This window comes from Choloepus didactylus, chromosome 5 (genome assembly GCF_015220235.1).
Source record: "Choloepus didactylus isolate mChoDid1 chromosome 5, mChoDid1.pri, whole genome shotgun sequence".
NCBI classification, from domain to species: Eukaryota; Metazoa; Chordata; class Mammalia; order Pilosa; family Megalonychidae; genus Choloepus; species Choloepus didactylus.
In genome coordinates, this window is record NC_051311.1 from 9,700,160 (window position 1) to 9,725,270 (window position 25,111).

Below are 25,111 nucleotides of genomic sequence, written 5' to 3' on the forward strand. Positions count from 1 at the left end.
AATGACATCAATAGCACTGGAAAGTGAATTTTTTGCTTTATATATTTTGACAACATTTTACTTAGCTACACAAGATCAATTCAAAGAGAAATGACTTAGCATATTTAGTAATATAATCAATAAGTTTAAATTCATATATAGTGTATTTATAATTTTGTATCCCTCAGAGAATCTGCCTTGTTTTTAAATATCAAGTATATTTTTTACAAACTTTGCTTTCAAGGCATATACTGGGCCACTCCATAAACCAAAAATCAGAAATTAAACCAGGTTACATTTTCTGTCTATGATACAATTAAGATAGAAATGAAAAAATAAATCTGCAAATTACAAATAGGTAACATAATCCTAAGTGAATAAAGTATAGTTAGAGTTATAAACTATTTCAAAGCAATAAAAATGAGAATAACTGCATATGAAAACTATGACTTGGATCCAGCTAGAGTAAGAGGAAAATTCAAATTGTTAAATGTGCTCATTATTAGGGAAAATAAATGAAAAAAGCAGGCAAGTTAAGAAATTTAAAAAAAAAAAAGGAAAATGGGTATTCAATCCAAGAAAAATGGGGAAGAGAAATGATGATTAAACAAAAATATACCAGTTAGCTAAATCTAAGATCATGTTTTTTTGAAAATTAACAATGATATGGACAATTAAAAAAGAAAATCATGAAAAATTAAAATCAGTACAAGATTTTAACAACTGTAATTGAGAATACTAAAATACTGGCATTCTATAAATGCAAAAATTTCACATAGTCTGGGGCTGAGATATAAATTTCCAAGAAGAAAGTAAAAATGGCAATAAATCTGTCAAAGAATTACCATTCAGAGAAGGTTACAAAAACTCATGGTGTTTTAGGTAAATGCATTCAAACTTTCATAGAACAAATAACTCCTATGCTATGTGATTTATTTGTGAAAAAAAAAAGAGAGAAACATAGAAAGTTAGCTATTTTATAACGATTATCTAGCCTAGAACCAAAGTTTAACAAACAGCATTTAAAAAAAAAAAAAAAAAAAAAAAAGCTATGGATCAGTCTGAGTCTATGGAATTTTAGAGCTAAAACTCCAAGTATAATAATGATTGACATCAGAACATTAAAAGACTTTTATAAAAATACATATTAATATAACATCACATCAAAAAGTCAAAAAAGAAGAGTTATCTTGATAAACATTGAGACAGTTTACCATGAAATCCAATAGCCAGTCCTGATAAAAAGTAGAACTCTAAACTTGGAGTAGAAGGATATTCTACAGCACTATGAAGGATATATTTCTTAAACCAATTGTCAACATCATAATGAACAGCAAAACATTGGAAGCAGTCTCATTAAAAAGCAGGGTTAAGATAAGGATGCTCAGTAACAATACTTTCTATGTTATGTGGGCATTTCTAGCTCATGCAATAAGATAGCAAACAGAAGTTTCTAAAATGCAGAACTACTGAAAAGGAGAAGACAGGATTGTAAGAGTATTAGTAGACAACATGAATTTTGGCCTTAAAAATGCAAAGACTGAACCAAAATAATGATTAGTCCTAGCAGCAGAGTTCAGTAAAGAGATATATGTCTTCGCTTCTTTCCTGTTAAAATTTATAATGGAAGAAGAGCCCTTGGAAATAATAATAATTAAAAAATTAAATATCTTGAAATAAAGCTAGCAAGAAAACCACAAAGAGACAAAGAAACAAGTATGTAATGAAGGACACATTGTGTTTCTTGACAGAATACAAGATATTATAAACATGATCATTCTAAAATTAACATCTAGGTTTTAAAATATTGCATTCAAAATCTCAATGAGATTTCCTTTGCAACTGATGAAAATGTCCCTAAAGATCATCTGTAAATTTCAGGAAAATAAGAGTAATTACAAATGAGGACTTTCCTTATTAGATAGTAAAATAAATAATATAAAGCAATACTAATTAAAATTATATGCCTCTGCTATAAAAAAATCAAGCACAGTTTAAAGGAACAGAATAAAGCCCTAAAACTGACCCTGATATTTATAAAAACCTTTCACTTAGTAAAAGGTACATCACAAATCAATAGTAAATGGATGGGTTATCCAACAAATAATGCTTAAAATTTTTTTGATTTGGGGAGAAAAAGTAAGGTAGAGTCTTAGTATATTTCCAAAATGCATTAATGATTTAAATATAGGAAATAAAACCAACAAATAAACCAACAAAAAGAAACCAGGTGACATGAACTAAGTGTTATACAGTCTCTGCTTTGAAAAGATCAAAGCATGAGAAAGGATTACAAAGGAAAAATGTGATGAAGTTGGACTACATAAACATTAAAATCTCCTAGAAATCATTATTTAAAGAACTAATGACAAACTGATTAGAACAAATGTAAAAGGGTTAACATGCATAACGTAGAAAGAGTTCTTAAAAATCATTAGGAAAAATATTAAGTCCCCAATGAAAAAATGGACAAGACATTTACTTATTTATAGAAGAAAAACTACTCATGGAAAATAAACTTATAAATGATCATCCTAGAAATAAAAAATACAAATTTTTACTTTCAGAATGGCAGGAATGAAAAAAAAAAGATTTAACAGTGATGAGAAGGTGATCATTCAATTATTCTGAAACAATGGTAAGACTGTAAAGGGTCAATATTTTGAAAAGCAATTTGGCAGTATGTAAAAAAGAAATTGAAATAGTTTATATCAATGACCAGTGAATCCACTTATGGAAATGTAGCCTAAGGAAATAATCAGATCTGAAAAAGAAAAATTTATGAACAAGGCAAAAAATAAAATTGGAGCGCAAGAGAATGATTAATAAGTAATGATACATTCACATATGGAATGTTAACAGCCCTGAAAATTCATTTTTCAAAGAATAACCTTGGCTAATCTATTGGGTAAAATATTGCAGCATTGGAAGTGAATGCTGTGAATAAGTCGGTTAGTCCACCACACTGGAGATGGTTCATTACCAAGAGCACCTAACTATAGTGCCCCAGAAAAGTGTGAGTGACTGGTTGAAGGACAACAAGATCACAGACCGAGATCTTCAGAGTTCACTACCGTTTTGAATGAAATATCTGAATATCGTTACTGAAACATGGTGTGGAGCTTCCCCAGCCACGGGAAATAAGTCCAGGGCACCATATTCAGATATGTCATCTTTGTTCCCAGGCTGTTTCAGGCCACTGGAAGTTTGCTTGGCATCCGTCTCAGTGTCCACAGGCTTCCATGACAAAGTACCCCAAACCAGGTGGCTGAAAACAACAGAAATGTATTGTCTGACCATTCTGGAGACCAGAAGTCCAAAATCAAGGTGTTAGCAAGGAGGTGCTGTCTCTGAAACCTGCAGGGGAAAGCCTTCCTTGGCTCTTCCTAGTTCCTGGTGGGCTCCTGGCCCTGCTTGTTGCTCCTTGGCTGGCAGCTGCAGCCCTGCAGCCCTGCAGCCTCTGCCTCTGTCTTCAGGTGGCCTCTCTTCCATGTCAGTCTGTGTCCCCTCTCCTTCTTGTAAGGACACAGTCATTGGATTAGAGCCCACCCTGCTCTGATAGGACCTCATCTTAAGGTAACTGATTCCATCTGCAATGACCCTATTTCCAAATAAGATGCCAGGGGCTAGGACTTCAATGCTTCTTTTGGAGGGACACAGTTCAACCACAACAGCATCTCCCCTGACTGTGCTTGTGCCCAAATGTGCACTAATAAATAATATTGCTATATCTCACCTTGAAGTCAATCCAGAAAGTCTTTGGTCTATGAGTTATAAAGGCTGAGCAGAGGGCAAGAAAAAACAGTGCAGCTTTTCAAAATCAGAGATTGTTCATCTATTCTGTGTTTTGGAAGGTCAACCCAAGAAAATGGCTCTGGAAAGTTAATAATTTTTAAAAATTTGGTTCTTTGGGGAATAATTAACATAGGTTTTGTCCTCAGGCTATATACTCAAATGTTTTTCAGATAGATGAAGATCAATATTATTTTTAAAAATAACCAAAATGTAATTAGGGGGCCTTAAATGCCACCTTTGAGTTTACCTTATTCTCCAGGCAGGCAAACACACACTTTGGTGGTTGGACAGTATCCATGGGATGATCACACACAGCCTGTGTATTCGCAGTGGTCACCATGACAGCTAACTATCCCCAACAAAGATGGCTCTCTCAAGAAATCATCAGCATGTACATGCTCATAGGCCTCTATGATGGTGCCTTCTTTTGTTGACAGTGGAAAGAAGGCTGGGAGGAAGGCTATAATCTAACCCTGCAGGCTACAACAATTCTAACTTGCCTTTGAAGGCTCTAACCCCATGACCTCAGCCCAGTGGAGATGGCTTGTGTCCAAGAGACAAAGGAGAGTGGAGAGAGTGTGTCTCGTGGTCTCCCCCCTCCTCACCCCAACATGGCTGCTGTCTTCTCTGTTTCTCCTGTGACGTAACTGAAGAGAGAAGAGGAGCAGACCCGGGGCTGCACCTTACCTCATCCGAAGGGTGTAATTAAAAAACTAAAAGCTCAACTTTCAAAGCACTGGGTATTAGTGCAAAGAACCCAAATCAGAGAATGGCCAAAACTTCACGCCCGTGACCTGTAGGATGGGTACAGGTGTAAGCCGATGTAATCCGTCTTCAGGTGGTGGAAAAGAAAGAGCTAAAGGAGTCAGTTGAGCTGCTCAGAATAGGGGCTGGGGTAGGTATCCGACAGAGGTCAGAGGAACACTGACAGTCAGACCCACTAAACAGTAAAGCTCCCACTAAATCCTAAGGGGAAGGATGCTCGGGGCAGGATGAGCACCTACCCTTAAAACTCTTCACTCCCAGTTAACTCAGGAGGACACAGATAACCACTAGTGGTCAAACCCATGGTGTAATGCTTAGGTTCCTGTGTCAACTTGGCCAGGTTGCAGTGCCCAGTTGCCTGGTCAAGCAGGCACTGGTCTGATTGTTACCACGAGGACATTTCATGGCCTTAAATCATCAGCAAGTTGATTGCACCTATGGCTGGTGACATCTACAACTGAGGAGATGGCCTTCAACAATGAGAGAAGTCTCATCCAATCAGTTGAAGGCTTTAAAAGGAGAAGTGATAATTCCAGCAGTCAGAAGAGAGGACTCCCATCTCTACTTCAGCCTGCCAGTTTCTCCTGGAGAATTCATCAGAAACATTCACTGGAGTTTTCAGCTTGCGGCCTGCTCTACGGAATTTGTCTTTGTTCATCCTCACAATCACCTGAGACAATTCTTATGAAAATCTCATAATATTTACAGATATCTCCTGTCGGTTCTGTTTCCCTAGAGAACCCTGACTGATATATATGGCGACCGTGAGAAATGAAAATACCTCCAGGAGCTAATGGACAAGGCAGAGAGGGGCAGTACAGAACCGGGCAGTCTCCCCTAGGCTCACAGAGCAGGAGGGGGTGGCCTGGCCGAGGGGCAGAGTGAAGCTGCAGCCAGGGAGAGGGAGGGTCCCGCTGTTAACCTGCAGTGATGGATTTCCCGTGGCTCACCATCTTGCTTCAAGGCCGCCGGCTGGCAAGAGCAAACGGAAATTTACAAAAAACTTAAAAAAGAGATTTCTTAAAGACATTACAGTAGCATCAGTGCATTTCTGTGCTGCTAATATCTGATTTAGACATGTGATACTTAGGCAAATTATACTCTGCATGTATACTTAAGTAAAACAGTGTAATTATTAAAATGAGAATGTACATAAATTTAATTTTCTAAAGCAAATATTGGCAACGAGTTTTAAATATGTCATCTTTGTTCTGGAATGCAAAATGTTGAGGCCTTTGCCCATTGCTTATCAAAAAAAAAGCATGCATTCTTGATAAACTAGAACACTTAAAGAAATTATTGCCAGAAATATAATATAAATAAATATTTTACCTTCTGGCTATTTAATAGAGCAATGACCTTTATAAGTTGATATTTATCATGCATGTCACACAGAACAGTCAGAAGCCTAATTTTGCTAGTGCCAACACTGATATGCTGCTGATAATTTATGATTATAAATGTTTATGTCACTTTTGTAATTAAGGTTTTAGGATGATGTTAGTAGACAGGGTTTGTGCTTCCCCAAGGGAATAAAAATTCAGGGCAAAATAAATTTCTGCCTCTCTGAAATATTTGTTTGCTGATAAGTTCAGGAGACGTTTGCCCTTCAAAAATAGAAAATAGTCTGGGGAAATTTAGTCTGAACAATCAGACCCTGTTGAATACATTCATCAATAATTTCTATTTTCTCCCTGCCCACACTGTCTGGCAATGTCTTAAGGGAGGCAATCTGCAAAAATAGTCAGCCCTCTGCTTCAGGTGATCCTGGAAAAAAAATCAATCGGCTGACACTAAAAGTGGATTCTGCAAGTTATAAGAATTAATCAGAAATTTTGAAAATTGAGCACATTTTGACAGTTTTTATTTCTATATACTCATACCCATATGCACGTTTATAATTTACATAAATGTGACAATACCATACATTCTGAAATTATTTTGATGCAATCTTTTTTTTCTTTCTTTTTTCTTCCTGTTTCCTTCTCACTGTTCCCCCTCTCCAATCCACATTACTCTCTCCCTCTGAGGGAACCCTTGTTGTATGTATTCTTTCGCATTTTTTTTGCAGATGTGTGTACATACATTTATACACAAATACACGTATAGAGAGTTTATCATTGTTTTATATAAATCTGATCGTAATATAAACATTTTAAGCATCTTGGTTTTCTAACTCAATACCTTGGCAGGAATCCCTGCACATTCACTGGTATAGCTCTAATTCATTCTTTTTAATGGCTGCATAATAGTCCACGTGTGCATCCCAATAATTTATACATGTTTCCTGTTGTGAGAGAAATGCTGTAGTATACATTTTTGAAAATGTCTTTATATACTGAGATTTTAATTTTTATGGAATCATTCCCAGGAATGAAGTCATTGAGTTGCAAGGTTATTTCTGGTTTTGACAGATCGCTTTCCTAAAAGGCTCTAACACTTGACATTTCCTTCCACAATCTGTGAGAGTATACCTTTTCTGTTCCCATCAGTAGTGTTATCCTTTTTAATCTTTGCAATCTGGCTGTAGTAAATGATACCTCATTATTTTTATTTATATTTTCTTGTCTGCTACTGGTCTCAGATGCCTTCCCGTGTTTTTTTAGCTTTTTGGATTTGCTTTCCTCAAGCTGCCTTTTTATATCTCTTGCCCATTTTTCTGTTGAGCTATATTTTTTAGTCATTTGTTAGCACTGTGTGTGTGTTATAAATACCAACCCTTTGTTTGACATCTGTGTTGTGAATATATTTGTTCAAACCTATAGGGTGTCTTTTGACTTCCTTGCCATACAAAGGTTCTCATCTATTTTTTAATAGACAAATATGTCTACCCTTTGTATAACCTCTGAATTTTGGTTAAGATGTTTTTACCCCTGGATTGTTCATGAAGTCCCCTAGATTTTCTTCAACAGTTTGGTTGCTTCTTTTATTTACATTTGTCTTTAAAGCATCAGGAATTTCTTTTTATATCTGGTGACAACAGTGATCCTAACATAAGCTAACATAGGTATGTTGAGTTTCTACTATTCATTTAGCTCTTGGTCTCTAGGCTAACACAGAACCAGTCAAATCTCTTAGTCTCTCCACTTACCACATGCAGACGACCAGCCAAAAGGCAGGAGGGCATTGAAACTCAGCCATGACCCCACCATCCAGAAACTTCCAGCCCCATGATAAAGAGAATCACAGGTGCAAACAATAAGTGTCCTTAAAAGAAGGCTGAGATGAGGTTTCAAGTGATTTGTACAGCCGGCGAGCACTGTGGGCCTCCCGCAAGACGGAGCTCACTGGGCTGTCAGGGAAAGGTGCACAGAAGAGAAAAGCCCAGATCAGGCATCAAGGATGCTTAGGATTCAAGTGAGACCATGGGAAGCTTTTCTGCAAGAAGCTGAGAACACGCCAAGCTTCGTTGTGAACATAGTATGTCGGAATTCCAGTGACAAAACCAAGCAGACCAGAAGAAATCGTTATTTTAGGGAGAAGTGGAATATAAAATTAGAACTTCTGAGATTGTAAGAAACCTGGAAAATCAGAGAAGTTTAGGCTTGACAAAGAAGGGAAAAAAAAAGAGTTGTCATAAATTTTTGAAAAATGAAATTTTGTAATTAACGCGGTATTCAAGGAAGGAAAATCTGGTATTCTCTTATGAGATAACATGGAGACCAGATTAAATTATTAAATGAGTAATTTGGCCCAGGGTGGAGGCAATGGTGAATGAGAATAAAGGGCGAGTGAAGGTTAGGCCTTGCAAAGAATGTCAGAAAAAATCGACAGAAGTCGATGACTGCCTGTTTACAGGACATGAAGAAGACTGATGAGGCTAATATGGCATCGGTATTTTCAAGCCAGGGACAGAAATAATGGCGCCCCTGAGGTTGTCGTGGGAAGAATCCTAGGTGGAAAAGAAAGTCGACCACTGGTTCAGCTGAGTCTGTGAGTTTGAGAAGGAAAGATTCCACAGAAAACGTGAAGCTGGGGCAGGAGCGGGGCGGGGGACGTCCAACCTGGGGATGCGCCAGGAAGTCATCCCTGTGAGGCACGTGGCAGAGACCCCGAGGGGCTGGGAATAGATGTCTCCATCCAGGAGGCAAGGGGGAGGTCACTTTCTCCCTTTTTCACTTTTTATTCACTTATTCACTTTTTATTCAGCCAACATTTATTGCACACTTACTAGGTGCCGAGTGTTTCCCTGAGTGCCGGGAAAATGAAGATAAGATAAGGCTTTGCCCTCAGAAGCCCCATTCTCTTCCATGGAGGCAAGGGTTGGTCAATAATGTGAAATGAAATGAAATGATGACGAGGTCAGAGACAGTAAGGGCAGATGAAGGGCCTTCGGATTTGTCAGTAGAGCAGTCACCCCTGACTTCTGAGAGGGTGGTTTCAGTCGAGCTTTGGTGATACAATAGAATTGGGAACATTTGATGATGGAAAGGAAACAAGATCAAAACATCCTTTATCCCCAGAATCCTTTCATTTCTTCACTCTAGTGGTATTTATTCAGTTTCTTTGCCGTTTGTGATTTAATGAATTTAGGTCACAATAGTAATGTTCTGATACTTTAATTTGGATTTTAATTCCAAGTTAAAATTTAGTCATGGGCCTCTTTCATGTTTCTAAAAATATTAAGAATCTATATTAGTTTGATATTGCATTTTTATGTTTCTTACCATTCAGATTCAAATGAGGTCTATAAACTTGTATGGCCAATGCATTTTAAAATGGTAAAACTTTGCAAGAACCAGCAGAAGCATTTAATAATCAGCACGGGGAGTGATAGGGAGGGGAAGGAAAATAAAAGACCCCTATTTATGGTGCTGGCAAGAATTCAGACTTTATCGTCTTGCCTTGCACCTTTGGCAGTGTAAAATGGGATCCAGAAATGGCTCAGAGATGTTGATTCCCTCCTCCTTCTTTGTCTTGTTCCTGGAGAAGGAGGGAGAATGGACGACAAACTTCCAAGAAGTGGCTGGAAACAGGCTACCACTCTTCTTATCTGTTGCTGCTCTGTATCAAGTTGTTCTCATTAACAAGCATCTCATTTTCTTTTGTTTTATTCTAAAAGGACAGTCATGTATGATTGTCATGGTTTTCTCTGATTAGTGCTGTGTTACAACTTAATGAAGTACCCCAACTAGCTGGGGTCTCTTGTCATCCAGCAGTTTCCCATCAATTCTGAAATGAATGAGCTGGATAATGGCAGAATGCACAGGCTGTTGTGAAAGGTATGTTCACCTAGTGGGCTGGGCATGGACTAGGACATCAGACATCTCTGAGCCTTCCCTCCTGGCTGACACTGATTTACGCCGCCAGTCACGATTGTTTACACATGGTGAGCAGGTATTAGATCTTCAGTGATTTGATTAGATTTGACTTGATTTGATTAGGATGGTTTGGGGCAATGCCGTTTCTCTGTGTTTTTACATCTGTGGATTAGGAATCCTTGCGGCCCCTTTTCATACACAGGAATCACCTGTACTGCCCCAAAGTCCCTCTAAGAAATGTGTGCTCAGTTATCTGTTGAGAAACCGTCACCACATCCTGATGTACGTGCAGAGTGAACATCTCTGCACAATGCCGTTGTGGGTGGGCTGGTTGAGAATCATTAAAAACAGAAATTCTTTGTGAGAGGCCTATTAGCATTGTAAATATAGAGCCACTTGTGATGAACGCTAGAGACCAAGCGTGCAGATCATCAAAACTGACTGCATCACTCCAGCTTTGAGACCCTGACTATATTAACAGGAAAAGCAGGAAAAGATAACGACCTAGATTCTCCCAAGGTCAAGGTTCTAAAGTCAGACCTGAGAGTCCTAATAGTCTGAGGTTCTAAATGTTGGTAAAACCATAGACTGGGTTTTCAGAAAGGAGCCAAGAGCCGCTGTTTCCCCCCATTTGGACCATCAGGTAGGAGGGGGCTTTAGAGAAGGATCAGGCAGGGCTGCCTGGGTGGGTTTTAGCCTGAGGCAGGTGGGAGGGAGGGAAGGAGACTCTGTGGGCATAAATAACCCTATTCCTAAGTCCCCCTGGAAGCTTTGGCTCTTCGCACCTTCTTCTGAACCATCAAGCTCTTTCCCTCACTGCCCACGACACATTCCTTTCTTCCCTCCTTTCCTTCCCTCACTTCTCCCAGTCCTAGACCACCAGACTAGAGAGAAGTAGGTGTAGAGGGACGTGATAAGGGTCAGTTGGGGAAACCAAATACTTAGTTTTTCTCCAAGCTTTAGCCCCAGATTTTGCATTTAATTGCTTATTTACCCCAAAAGGAAGACATTGCTTGATGCTTGTCTTTTAAATGGAATCCTTGTTTACTATCCCCTTTTTTGTAGGTATCTCTAAAGGAGAAGAGCCAAAAATACTGAGACCTCCACGACGACCCCGGAAGCCCAAAACATTAAATAACCCTGAAGATTCCACGTACTATTACCTGCTACATGTGAGTGGCCTCCTCTTGTTACGGGATGGGAACCCTGGCCTTCTCTGAGGGCCCGTGGGAACCGCGTCCACTCGCCGCCTGTCTCAGTGGAGCGCCTGGGGCTCCCCTCCGCCGGCCCTGCCCTGGCTGAGGACCTGGGTGCTTGCTCTCCAGCTCCCCTTCCTCGTGGTCCCAGCCTCCCCCGTCGTCCTGCACACCCCCATTCCAGGCAGGAATAGGCCTATTTTTCCTGCTGGTCCATTCATCTGAGCTGATGTGCAGATATCAGCAAGATCTGTATGTCTTCGGAGAGGGGCCTTAATGCAAATGGGCAAGAAGCCAGGACAGGTGGGGAGAAGGAGCAACTAGTGAGCACCTTGTATATTCCAGTCCTAGAGAGAGATGAGTTCACAGACAGATGACATCTGTCCTAGCAACAGCCATGCAGGGGATGTCCCCACCTCACAGGTGAGGGTTCAGGGTCACAGACAAAGTACTTCCGAGCTGCTGGGGCTATGAACTGCCCAGCACGATCCCTCACTGACATCACCCCCATCCCCACCCCAACCCGCCCCTCCTCTCGTTCCCACGCTCCGTGAGCGCCACCATTGTCCACTCAGACACCGGAACCAGGACCCCGCAAGGCAGCCTGGGGCCTGCCCTCTCTCTCCTATCTGACACCTGATGGGTCTAACCTGTGGCTTCCACCTGCAAATGCTCTCCCCCATTCTTCTCTCACCTCTACCCTCCCAGCTGCTACCCCATCTCAGCCACTCGTCCCTCCTCGCCTGGAACACCCAGGCCTCTCCCAGCAGCCCCTGCTCTCGGCCCCTCCAGTCCACACTCTCACCTGTCACTGGATTCCGTCCTCCTTTGAGAGCCTTTTAACGGCTCGGGGGCTCCTTCAGGATGAGGTCCAGGCTCCGCCCAAGGCCCTCGCCACAGGAGCCCCGAGGAAAACCATCCCATGCCTTCCTCCTGTCCTAGGTGCAGCCCCACAGGCAAGCCTGGCCCGGCCCTGCTCCCATTCACGGCCTCGGCCCTCCATCCCTCCACTCCCACACCCACCACTCGGGCGCGTTAACCTTCTTCTCTTCTTCAGCTTGTCCACAGACATTTGTCCTTGGACATGCTGCTTCCTCGGCTCAGAACCCACTTCCCCTTTCTCCTCCTGCTTTGCCTGGCTAAGACATCCTTAGCCTGGATGACTTTTTCTTCAGGAAGCCTGTGACACCCCCAAATCCAGACTGGGAGCTTTCCTGTATCCTCCCTCAGCACTCCCTCCTTCCCTGTCTGAACGATCTTGTCCCTGTGGGTCCTGGAGGTCAAGGACTTCCTTGTTACCTTTAGTCTGACACAGAATGGGCGTGCAGTAAATAATTTTTGTCTGAATGAGTGGAATGAAATAAAAGAGTGAAATACAATTATGAGTAAACAAAGGAAAGTAGATTATTCTAGATAGCTGTATTTACCTGGTACCGTATTAAATCTTGATACGATTAAGAAAAAGCATTGATTTTTTTTCTTACAATGCTCAGAAAAAGAGCAGCAAATAGCTTGACATTTCTTATGCATTGGAATAGAAAGCAAGCACAACAGAGAACAAGATTAGCCATTTCCAAACATTCCCTATTAACCCTGAATTGAAGACGCATATGATGCTTTATTGCCTGCAACTGAAATGCGATTGTGTTGGCTTCAAAAACAGATAGCATTTGCAATATCAGAAATTGCATAAACCTTTGAAATGAGGTGAAATGTTCATGAATAACAACCAAACAGTCAGTGAGAATTTATGGAGCAGATTCTGAGCCTCATAAATGAGTCCTTACCCCCAAGGAGCCTACTTTGTAATTGCACTATTATTTAAAAATGATTATAAATGGTTTTAATAAATCCTAAGTTCTTAGTGACTTTTTTCAAGAAACTGAATATTGAAATCTGTGGCTTAAATGAAAAATATATCACAGAAAACGAGCATATTGTTATGAGTGAAAACACAGCATGTCTTCACACGTAGCTGGCCCCTCCCAGGTTTCTGGGTGTGTGTTAGTCTCCAGGGGCTGCTGTAACAAACTGCCCTAGATTGGGTGGCTTAGAACAACAGAAATGCGTTCTCTCGCCGCTGTGGAGGCTGGAAGTCTGAAGCCCAGGTGGGTCGGTCCCTTCTGAGGACCACGGGAGGGTCTGTCCCAGCCCCTCTCCTGGCCTGTGGTGGCCGCTAGCCCCCCGCCAGGGGTCCTTGGCTGGTTGCCGTGTCACGCCAGCCCCTGCCTCCCTTCCCATATGGCTTCTTCTCTATGTGTCTCCACATCTCAAATCTCCCACTCTGTCTCTAGTAAGGACATCAGTCGCTGGATTTAGGGCCCACCCTAAATCTGGATGATCTCATCTGGAGATCCTTAATTACATCTGCAGAGGGCCTGTTTCCAAACCAGGTCACAGGCACGAGGTACCGAGGTGAGGACTTGCACGTGTATTTTTAGAGCCATGTTCAACCCACTATACAGGGTGTTACACATAAGTGAAATGGATAGTATAATGGGGTCCCACTCCTTTCAACCGCCAAAACATTTTCCATACTCTTAAATGGTTTTCATGAGAATCTTCCTGAAATGTGTTATGCTGCACATTTTATGCCTTCTCTTGATGACCCAAGCTCGTCATCGTATTCAGATCTGTGCTTATCAGAGTGGCCCCTGACCGTCTCTAAGGCGGCCCCCTGGTCCTCTGTATCCCCCGCCCTGCCTGCTTCACTTTGCTTCAGAGCTTCTATTCAGGTTAACTTGTCACCTGTCTGACCCCCTGCACAGTATGAAGTCAGGGCTTTGTTCACTCTCACAGCCTCAGTTCCCAGAAGCAGTGTGTTGCTCAGGGTAGTCGCTAAGAAATTATTTGTTAAATTAAAAAATCCTGTATGACAGGGGTTGCCAAGATTTTGGAAGTCATCACCTTCCCTCTCGCCTGGCATAGACAGCTGGGCTCTGAGTTGCTTCACCTGAAGCTTCTGTTTCTCCTTGGGCATCACCTCTTTTTATGGCCACTCTGACTTCCACTGTTCTACCATTGGATGCGTTCCCTCTGTTACATCTAGGAAATTTGGCTAATATTGCATCCAAAGCAAGCGTGAGCAGAGCCCAAGAGGGTGTATGTGGTGTGGGGAACATGAGCCGAGTGTGTCCTGCTCCCCCCACCCCACCCCGATACTTGAAGCTACAGAAGCCATGCAGGACCAACAGCTTCCTCAAAAAAATGAGTAATTGAGCATGGTCACTTGGGAAGTCCCCTCCAGTTTTGTTTTTGTCTCCAGTATCTTCCTGGAACTGCAGCACTAGCTAGTTTGGCCATTTCAGCATCTTCTCTTATTTCTATAATTTTGCTGCCTTCCTTATCCTGGTGAAGACTTTCAAAATGTCACTGTATTTCCAAAAGGAAAGTAAGATTGTATCCACTAGGATTTAATGGATATGAATGATAAACTTTTGCAACATACTCATTTTGGTCAGGGAGTGGGAGGTGGGTGAGGATATAGCTGACCAAGGAACCTTGATCCTTTCAAAGGCCTTCTCAAGGAGCACCCTCTCCAGAAAATCTCGTTTGAATCATCTTGTCTCCTCTTTCTCTTTCTTCCTTACTCGAGTTCTACAAGCAACTGGCGTAAGACGTTTGCTTCTTTATTTTCATAATAAAACTCTCATTGAATACATTGTTCATCTTAGTAATAAATGTCCTGACACAATGCCCCATGGAATAAAATTCATATTAAGTCATCTCCCTTGTGGACTGATATACTTTCTTCTTCGTGATGAAGGATGCTGTTTAGTTTTCAGGCTTTCCTTTTAGCCGTAGCTGCTGGGAAACCGAGAGGCAAGCTTAAGGCTCGATCGCAACACACATGCTTCTTTGGCTTCCTTTGTTCCTTATTTACAACTTCTATTTTATTACCTTGATTATAATTGCTTCTAGTATAAACCATCTTAAGTAGGTTTAAAAAAAATATATTACTGAATTAAAGTTTCTTTGAATGTTTTAGCACAGGCAAGGGTGAAATAAGCCTGGACAGTGTTTCCTCTTCTAGGAATTCAATTTTCATACGCCGTCCGCCAGAGTGAAATGCTGACCTCCCGAATAAAAGGGGTTCCCGCCAGCTTGAGAGTTCAAGGGCAGAATGATATTTGACTCTTGGTTGTATAAAGGGGACCTCTCTTTCTGTCACACAACATACTGCCATCATTTAAGCATAATGTGGACTATAGAAAATTGTCACCAAGATCACAAAGGATCGTTTTTTCAGTTAATGGACCAAGGAGGCAGGACCCCTGTAAGAAACGACTGATGTCATATTAAAACAGCAGCAGCCACCACCACAAACGCCACCCTGGTCCAGGGCTTGTCACCTGTACTGCCAGTTGCCGCTGTACCTACGCAGGTACTAAAATGAGTTGTAAGTGCCTGTTAGCCTGGGGCTTTGGATCGAGGATTAGAAGTAATACACAATGGAAGAGGGACACGAACATAGCTGGCATCTGCCCCTTAACATTATTATTTCCTAAACAGTCTACTCACATGATGCATTTAAGCAGTCATTTCTACCTCATCCATCCACTAAAATACCAACCAGTAAGAATAAAAGAAACTATGAACTGTTTGATTCATTCAACATTGTTACAGTGATAAATTATGAGAAAAGAAATTATTCACTGTACCTCTAAAAATACTGGGAAATAACTCCAACATTTACAAACCATTATTAATTGCTATTATTTATTATCTTGCACTTTTATGGGACCAGCCTTCTTGATATCTGCATTAGGGTTCGCACAATTATAATATATTCATCCTGTTCAAGATTTATGAGCTCTTTGTTTACTCAGCCTCAAAGGCATATATACTTTCGCAACATGTAAATATGTGAGTATAGCATGAAACAACATTGCTAATGCTGCAATATAAAAGACGCTATTGCTTTGTATGTAACGTAAAGTTAAGTATCGTTCTGTCAGCATTCAGATTGAAGTATTAATCAAAATACATCTAATTGTTTCTGTACTTAAATATTCTAATTGGGGGGCTTGATACAGGAAGTTCTCAACTAAAAACATTTTGCAAATGAAAATATATATCCTGTATGCCTGCTACTTTTGTGCCGTAGTGGCTCCTGGAGGTTTATAAAGTCATACGTCCATTCTTTTTGTGGTTCCAGCCCTCAGTGCCCACCATCTGCTTTTAGCCACAGACAAGGATGATGTGAAAGCAAGACATCCGAGCCATCTAACAAACCTGCTTAATCACACCACATGTGCGGTAGAGATGGGTTCCCACAAATCCTTCTGTTGTTTTCCCATTCATTCCCTTCTGTAACTAGTTTATAATGGTCATTGTGTGGTCATTCTTCTACACAACTTCTTCTTTTTTCACATGGAATACAAAGATTAATTCAGTCAAGGCCAGTCAAGCACAAATGTCACAACTTCATAGCTAGTAAAATGTGTGTAAACTACATTTCTTCAGATTTTTAAAATATTGTATCCACTTGGTTGTTTCTAACATGGATCGATAGGAATTAACATACTTCTATATTATTTTGATTACTTTGTATTAAGACCATATTATGATATAGATTTTTAAAATTCTTCCATTCTCTGTAGAAGTCACTCCAAGAAGAAAAACGAAGACCAAGGAAAGACAGGTAATTATGTTTTCTGTATTTCAACAAGCCATTCTATTCAAACCAAAGTATAAGTAAGTCCATATGTTCAAATCATGATTTAAACATTACCTGTCTTACATAGATAAATTTGGAAAATCACGTGCTTTCTGTATACATTTATATTATAAACATACAGCTTACATGCAATGTATAATCTATTGAGCTAGCACCGTGCTAGGCTACACTAAGAACTCAAATGTCTTTTTGAACAAATTGTACTGCCTCAGTGTGGAATTTGCTTTTCCTGGCCTATCGGTCATGTTTTAATGGGCAATGAGGTAATGCCCATGCCCGTGAACTTTCTTTCCCCAACCTCCTTTTTTGGCTTCTTGTCCTTCAATATGTGCTTAATCTTGCCCGTTACCATTTTTATGGATTTGTGAGGATGATAAGGTTTGTGTCACCTCATTTCATACTGTGAATCTCGGCACCTGGGTGTATGACCCATTTAAGTTTGCAAAAAGTGGCAACATTCTCCCTCAACTTCAGATGCTGCTGTGGTCATTCCTGGACTGGCTGGAAGGATTTTTTTTTTTATTATGATGCCCTCTAGAAAAGCATTTTAAACTGGTGGCACCATAGTAAAACCTTCAGAACAAGAATGTTGTACATGCATCCTTCTTTTGTAACAAAACAGTTATATTACAAGAAAAATCTTTCATGTCACATCTTTATCCAAATACCTAGCATCTCAGATCTTTCCTAGGATCCGATCAGTTCACACCAAAACCCACCTCCTGTACCATCTGCACCTTTTCCAGGACTTATTTATTATAAGAATTTATAGTTCTGGAAACTACTTTACAATAAAAATGTGAGTATAAAGCAGCTGAAGAGTAAGAAGTGATAGGCTGTGTGCCAAAGGTTAGATTCCCACCCGAATTCAGGGAGCCGAAGTGGTGAAGACAGAACACAGACTTTGGGCTCACAGGCCTGGGCCCTCCTCTTGCAGGTTCCCCTCTGTCTTGCACAGCCTTGGTTTCTCCATCTGCAAAGAGCAATAAATCTGAGATACATTATATAATGCAGGCAATTACCCGCGTAGCTCCAGTCCACAGCAGCTGCTGCTGTTGCAAAGACGTTTCCAGCTGATCGGAAACCAGTGAATTCACACTACTCCCCCTTTCCTGAGATATTTCAGCTCCTCAGCATTTTCCTCTTTTAATGTTATCCCACTAGTTTAATCAATGTTCTTGTCAACCAATTCCCAGGCAGCATGATCAGCAATGAGGCCCCAATGTGTAAATTAGTGGCATTCTGAAAGTTCATTTATTAATTGGTATCTGAATCTCGAAAAACATTTTTCCCTAGAAGCGCCTGTTTACGTCGTGTGAAATCCCATCCAACTACAGATACTGAGCACCTCAAGAACCCTAAGTGTAGCCCTTGTAGATTTCAAGAATTAAAAGTGGTTTGAGGACACACTTTTTTGTGTGTGGGACTTGCAGAGGAATTAAACTCTGGCAAGAAAATTTTATCCCCTGAAAACCAAGGGCTGTGGGAGCTCAAAAGGTTGCCCATGAAGGAAACCAGTCAAGATCGTGAAATCTCATGTGCATCTGTGTACTAATGACTGACAAAATTTGAAAATGTTGTGTGCTACCATGTAAAGGCAAGGTTTTTTGATACTGGCCCCAGGGATCCATTCTAAACCCTTGTCAAGACTGGCCAAGCTGGAACTCTATAGCCACTGGCTGTTCTAGTAACTACTAGTTGTACACCAAGTTGAATGCCAAAGAACCAGGAACTAATGTTCTTGGTAGGAGATGAGGGTTTTGCTCTTCTCCTTAATTTATGGTACATACTGTTTTTATACATTTCAAGACTTCTTCCATTTCTGTCAACACTGTGTTACTCTTAAATTATAATAAATACTTTTAAAGAAATAAAAGTATCCCATAAGTTTAAGTGACTAGAAAATTAGATTGATATTATGCTGTGTTTCTGTGTTCCTTTCCAGTCAAGGAAAATTATTAGATTTGGAAGATTTCTATTATAAGGAATTTTCACCCAATCATTCTGGACCAAAGGATTGTAACCATGGTTCAAGAGAACAAAGACCACAGAAAGCACTCCAGAATCAATGTTTTAAGGCTGAAGACAGGTAATAAACTTACTTCTTAAAGTACAGCATTTTCAATTTTATACTCACAATTCTATTACTTAAGCATTTGTATTTTCTCTGTGGACTGATGACAAAGCATTCTTACTGAATACTGCTTACAAAGTAAAATCGTAAGTATCATGGTAGCGTAATCAGATGTCCCAATTTGTCCCAGTTTATACCTGCTTTTGGTGTAATTATTATTAGCACCCCATTTATTTTCAAAAGCATCTCAGTTTGGATGATAAACTATATGGACAACATAATTATAAGCAACAAACCACATCCAAAATCCATGTTCAAGCTTTAGCCAGTGTAATCTTAATCACTTATTAGTTTCTCACTTACATCGCATAATTTCTCAGAATCAGTGATGTTAGACCAAAAAAGATTGGGGAGAAAGTTTCCCATAGAAAAGGGTATTTGGGATTTGATTTCTCACCTTGTCACAGATTCCGTTTGACATTGAATAAGTAACTTAAATCATTTGAAACTTACTACTATGGAAATTTTTCCCTTAACAAATCTTTGTGAAGTTTTGAGATTGAGGCTAAGACAGAAATATGGTTTATAAGAAGTGGGAGCCACGACAGGCAATGAAGCTGTTCATCCAAAATCCTGGGGCACCTCGGTACCCCTCACCAGTCTCCTTTACAGGGTGACATGGTGGTTTCACGAAGAGGTTTTAGGGTTGGGCAGCCTGAGATTTGGATCCTGATTCTGCCACTCAGCGTTTGAGTAGCCTATTCATGTTTCTTGACCTCTCTCAGCCTCGGGTTCCACATCTGAAAAGGATTTACCGATAACTGCCTCACCATGTTGTTGTAATGACTAAATGAAATGATGTCTGTGAAGTGCTTCACACCACCTGTGGCATAAATGGCAGCTATTATCATCTTTATTTGCTCTTCCAGAATCTACCTGAATTGTGACTTCTGCCCCCAAAAGATGTATGATTCCATCTTGGGATCAAGGATTGTAACATGGTGGAGTCTAGCGATATTCTAGTCTAACCTGAGTTCTTTATATGAGAACACCAAGTGCCAGAAAGATTGAGTGACCTGCCCAAGGTCACACATTGAGTTAGTGAACTAAAATCCAAGTTTTTTCACTCCCTGCTCAAATTGCTTTTCACTGACTTATGTGCTTCCCAATCTGCCCTCTCCAGTAAATTCTCCCACCAACAGACACACATCTGAAAATGCCACCTGCTGTTCCCATGTAGCCTTGGTTGTAGATTTAGTGTCCACTGTAATAAGAATGCTATTAACCAACATCTTCGAGTCCATCCTTTGTGCTAAGCATTATGCTATTATCTCATTTAATCCTCACAGCAATCTCATGAGGCAATTACTATTATTGTCCTCATTTAAGAGATGAGGAAGCTGAGTCTACAAAGTTTAATGACTGCAAAGAGTCAGCTAGATAGTAAGTAATGGAGGCAGAATTTGAACACAGGACTTTCTGAGTTTAGAATCCATTACCTTAACTATTATTCCATATTGTCTCCCTGTGCAAAGCCCCATGCTGAGCACTTGCAGGAAAAGAGTGGATTCAAGGATGCATAAGGTGTGGCCCTTACATCTAAAAGAGCTTGGCTCTAGAGGGAAAGTATATCAATAAAGCAAACCTGGATGAGGTAACACCAAGAGGAGATTTTTCTAGACTAAGGAAGATTCAAGGACAAAACAGCCAAATGGAATGGGCAAACCTTGTAGCCTGGATTTAAAATAAAAAGCAGAAAAACATTTCTAAAAAACATTTGGAGACAGTTGGCAAAATTTGAAACTAAACTATATGTTGGATTAAGTTATTGAAGTAAAAAAAAGATATACATATATGTATATACACATATATTCACACATAGATTGTATTTTTTTTTCAGTAACATGATCAAACACACACATACACACACACACACATAAATGCAGGTACTTATATCACCCAGGAAGGTGTGAGTAGGTCTGGGAATCAGAGAACTAGACAACAGCAATGATGTATTGAGTGTTTCATGGATTTTAAATAAATAAAAGTGAGTGGAAGGTAATCTGTAATTAGGCAGTGGCATTATAGGGCAACAGAAGTCTGACGTCTCCTCGACACCTCCCAAGATAAGATCTAGCAAGGTCAATAGTGAGAGATTCAGTCTTTAGGACATGGCCAGTCAAAGGGATATAGTGGGGAGAGCACGAGATCTGAGTCCTGTAGACCCGGGTTTGCATCCTCATCCAGCTCCTTACTAGCTATACCAACTAGAATGAGTCTGTTTGCTCATCATCAGATTGAGGACAGGAAGAATCTAAGCCCTGGGGAGTGCTGTCACTAGAATCAGAGAAAATGTGTGTGAGGTACCCGGCACGTGTTGATGCTCAGTTTTCTTATAACAGAAATCAGCTGAATGTATATGAGAATTCAGGTCAGTAATCAAAAGAAAAAGATCCGCTCCATGTGTACCTATGACGATGCCACACAAAGACCTTCATTGTGAGGTGTCCAATGAGTTCCAGATGCCCCCAAAAACCTTGTCCCAGGGTTTTTGTTTTTGTTTGTTTTTCAGTTCACCCATTCAGAGTAGAACAAAGTAAAGCCATGTTCCATTTGTGGGCAACGTCCTCACCATCTCCTCTCATCATCATTTTCAATCTTTTGCTTATGCTTTCAATGACCTTGGCCCTTTCTCCCTCAGTTGTCCTCAACTGACAAACCCCAAAGTTGGGTAAACCCAACTTTCTACCCAATCCATACCTGCATACCCGCACCCTTATAGCTGAACACTGCTAGAGAAAAACCCAACCTTGTCCCACTTAAAGTGTATGACTACAAAGCTTAGGTGACCCTTAGAGTTATCCGGCAACACCATTAGATTTTCCTAGACATACATTATCTCATTTTCCCAGTTGACTCTTTCAGATTTCCTCCTCTTTCCTAAACCCCACAAACTTCCTCATTTCAGCTGAAGATATTCTTTCGTATGTCACTGAGAGAACAGTAGCAATCAGAGAACAGACGGATGCTCCCACCACTACATCTATCAACCTTCCTACCACCTTCCCATGTATTTGTCTCATGATACTGTGGATGGCCTGTCTGTACTTCAGGCTAAGGCCAAACCTTCCATTTGTGTACAAGGTCAGATTCCTTCCTGTCTACTCAAGAGCACTGACCTACAATTGCCACCTCACTTTTCTGCATCATGAATGTTTGTTCTCTTTTTCTGAATCATTTTCAGCAATTCATGAACATGATGCAATATGACTCATCATATAAAGCACCCTTGACCCACTCCCCTTTAGAACCACCCCCATATTTTATGCTCTTCATGATAGCAAAAGAGAAATCTTGAAAGAGTGGTAATACTACCTCCCACTTCCTCTTCCCATTCTCTCTTGAACAACTTTTAGTCAGACTTTCATTCCCACCATCAGACTGAAACTGTCCCTTCCAAGGTCACCAGTGACCTCCATTTAGCCATATCCCATCATCTATTCTCAATCCTTCTCTCTCCCATCAGCAACATTTAATGCATATGGTTACGCACTTTTTCTTGAAACAGTTTTTCCACTGGCCCCCAGGACAGAACTTCTCTTGGTTTTCCTCCTGCCTCGCTGGCTGCTCCTTCCCATTCTCCTTTGCTGATTCCTCCTCATCTCCCTCTTCTCCCAACACTGGAGTGCTCCATGTATTTTTTTTTATCAACACTTGCTCTCCGGATAATTCCATCCAATGTCATGACATCATATGCCATTTATATGCTTAAAATTCCTGAACAGGATTCTCTAGCTTGGATCAGGACTCAATATAACCAACTGTGTACTCAATACCTTTTCTTGAATATCTTATAAGTATCCCAAACTTACCAGGCCCCAAATCAAAATCTTTATCCCCTTCCCCCCAAAACATGCTCCTCCTGCAGCCTTCCCCATCTGAGTAATGGCAACTCCAGACTTTCTTTTGCTTAAACCCAAAGCTTGGAGACATTCTTGATTCTTCTCTTTGACAACCCATGTCTTAATTTGCCAGGGCTGCTATGAAAAACTCCACACATGGGTTAGCTTAAAGAAGAGGAATGTATTGTCTCACAGTTTGGGAGGGGAAAAATCCAACATCAGGGTATCAGCAGGGCTGGCTTTCTCCCAGGGTCCGTGTCGTCCAGCAATCCTCTGTCACATGGCACTCTCTCCCTCCTTGGGTCTGTGCCTCTGATTTCTGCTGACTTCTGGCATCCACTGACTGACTACTTGAGAATTTCCTTTGCTTACAAGGACTCCAGCCATATGGATGAAGGCCAACCCTGATTGAGTTTGGCTTATCTAAACAGGATCTTGGAGGATCCTATTCACATATGAATCCTCACCTTAACTAATATTAACCTCTCCAAAGCCCCTGTTTCCAAAGGGTTCACACTTACAGGGATCCAGATTAAGACTTGACCATGTCTTTATGGTGTACATGATTCAGTGTGCAACACCCCACATTTAATCCATCAACAACATCTTTCATAACTATCTTCAAATATGGACCAGAATCTGACCATTCTCACCTTCTTCACTACAAGCAGAGTCCAAGCCACTGTCAGTCTTGGGCTAACTTCTCTTAACAGGCAACCAGATCCCTTTATGAGTCAGTCTCTGCTTAGAACCCTCCAATATTTCCCCCTCACTCTATGTAAAATTCAAATCGTTGCCATGATCTCAGAGCCCTAAATTATCTGCCACTTGATCCTCTCATTCCTCTCTGGTCTCATCTCTCGCTCTTGTCCCCCTCGCTGGCTGCATCCCAGCCACGTTGGCCTCCTTGCTGTTCCTGAACACATGCAGTCCACTCTCAGGACCTTCACATGGTTTGGGCCATCATCCTAGAAGGACTGCCCTTCCCCAAGAACTCTTCATGGTGCCACAGTCCCGCTTTTACTTCAGCTCTCTCCTCAAATGTCACTTTATCAGAGAAGCCTTTTCTGACCGCCCCCTATGAAAAAGCTTACACACACACACACACACACCATCACTCCTTCCCAATGACCCTGATTTAATTTTCTATATAGCGCCTATCAGAATCCTGTCCTCTCTCACACTAGACTATAAATGCCACAAAGGCAGGTACTTTTGCATCACACATCACCTAGACTGGTGGCTGGGACTTAGTAGGTGCTCTCTGAATGAATGAATGAATGAATGAATCTTTGTAGCTGCATTTCAGGGAACACCCTACTCCCCCAGGTAAGCTGCAGAATCTCAAGGTAAACATTGGCAGGGTTTGCAGCAGTGGGGTTCAGGAAAGTTGGCCCCTGAATTCTCATTGAAAACGACAGGGCCAATAGCTCCTTTAAAGGGTGATAGGTCAAATTTGGGGGCAGCATTCTTAAGAGACGTTTGAGCAATTTTTATACCATGGACTGGGTTTTTCCTGTTTGACCAAAATGTGTTAAAAATTACGGTGTTTTTCTTTAAAAAAAAAAGTATTTGTTTCTTGACTGAATTATTTTGAAGCCAAACGAAGCTCCCCTTTCTGAACTACACCTCCTGGAGCTTGCTTAGCTTTCATCCAAACACAATGTGGTCACCTGGAGAAATGCAAACTGGGTCCCTCGGTTCCTCAGCTAGGAGGAGCTTGAAAACTGCTGAGGAAGGTATCCCAGGTACATTAGGCCGCTGGCAGTAGGTGGGCGTCGTGGAGAAGGGGACAGCCCCGCTCCGGGTGGGCGAGGGTGCGCTGCGCGCGGTGGCTCCCCTGACGCGCGGTCTCGCTGGCAGGTGCCCGGCAGCGGAGAGCCCGGAGGAGGAGGAGGAGGAGAGCGGGCCGCCAGCCAGCCCCTACGACTACCGGAGACTCCTGCGCAAAACCTCCCAGCGCCGGCGCCTCGTCCCGCAGTTCTAGCCCCGCTGCTCCGCGGCCAGCGCCGTGTCCTGGGCTCGGGCGCTGGCACCACGGGGCGCTGAAGCCGCCGCCCGGGCCTCGGCAAGGGCTGCCCCGCTGCGCTCGCCCCCCAAGGCCCCGGCCTGGGCCCTCCTCTCTGACCAGCCTGACCAGCCCGCCACCGGGGCGTCCCTGTCCCCGGCCCCCTAACGTAGCTCGTGGTTCTCTGGTTTGTGGCTTGTCTTGGTGGCCCGGACTGCGCCTGAGCTCTCGCCGACCCCTTTCTCGTTTGGGGTGACCGCAGAGATTTGCTCTTTCTTGGAAAGGGCTCTCCCAGGCCTGCGGGACACTCTCGGGCTGGTGTTGTCGAGGACAACAAAGCGGCGGGCGGGGGTGGGGGGCTTTCTCTTCCCTTGGTTATTAAATTTAGAAAATAAAGGAAGTGCCTTGGAAAGTCGGTGGCCTGCGGGGCCCGCCGGTGATGGGCCCCTTT

The 25,111-nt window shown here is 41.7% G+C and overlaps 1 protein-coding gene across 1 annotated transcript in view; it reads left to right on the top strand.

The window, feature by feature from the left end:
* The window catches only part of MYO3A (myosin IIIA), a 237,467-nt gene extending 212,580 nt beyond the window's left edge, over positions 1 to 24,887 (top strand). Inside the window, exons 31-34 of the mRNA XM_037837359.1 lie at positions 10,866 to 10,972; positions 16,600 to 16,640; positions 18,622 to 18,765; positions 24,516 to 24,887. Coding sequence (XP_037693287.1) covers positions 10,866 to 10,972; positions 16,600 to 16,640; positions 18,622 to 18,765; positions 24,516 to 24,639 — 416 coding nt within the window. The 3' untranslated portion in view covers positions 24,640 to 24,887. The remainder of the gene's footprint in view (positions 1 to 10,865; positions 10,973 to 16,599; positions 16,641 to 18,621; positions 18,766 to 24,515) is intronic.
* The last annotated feature ends 224 nt before the right edge of the window (positions 24,888 to 25,111 follow it).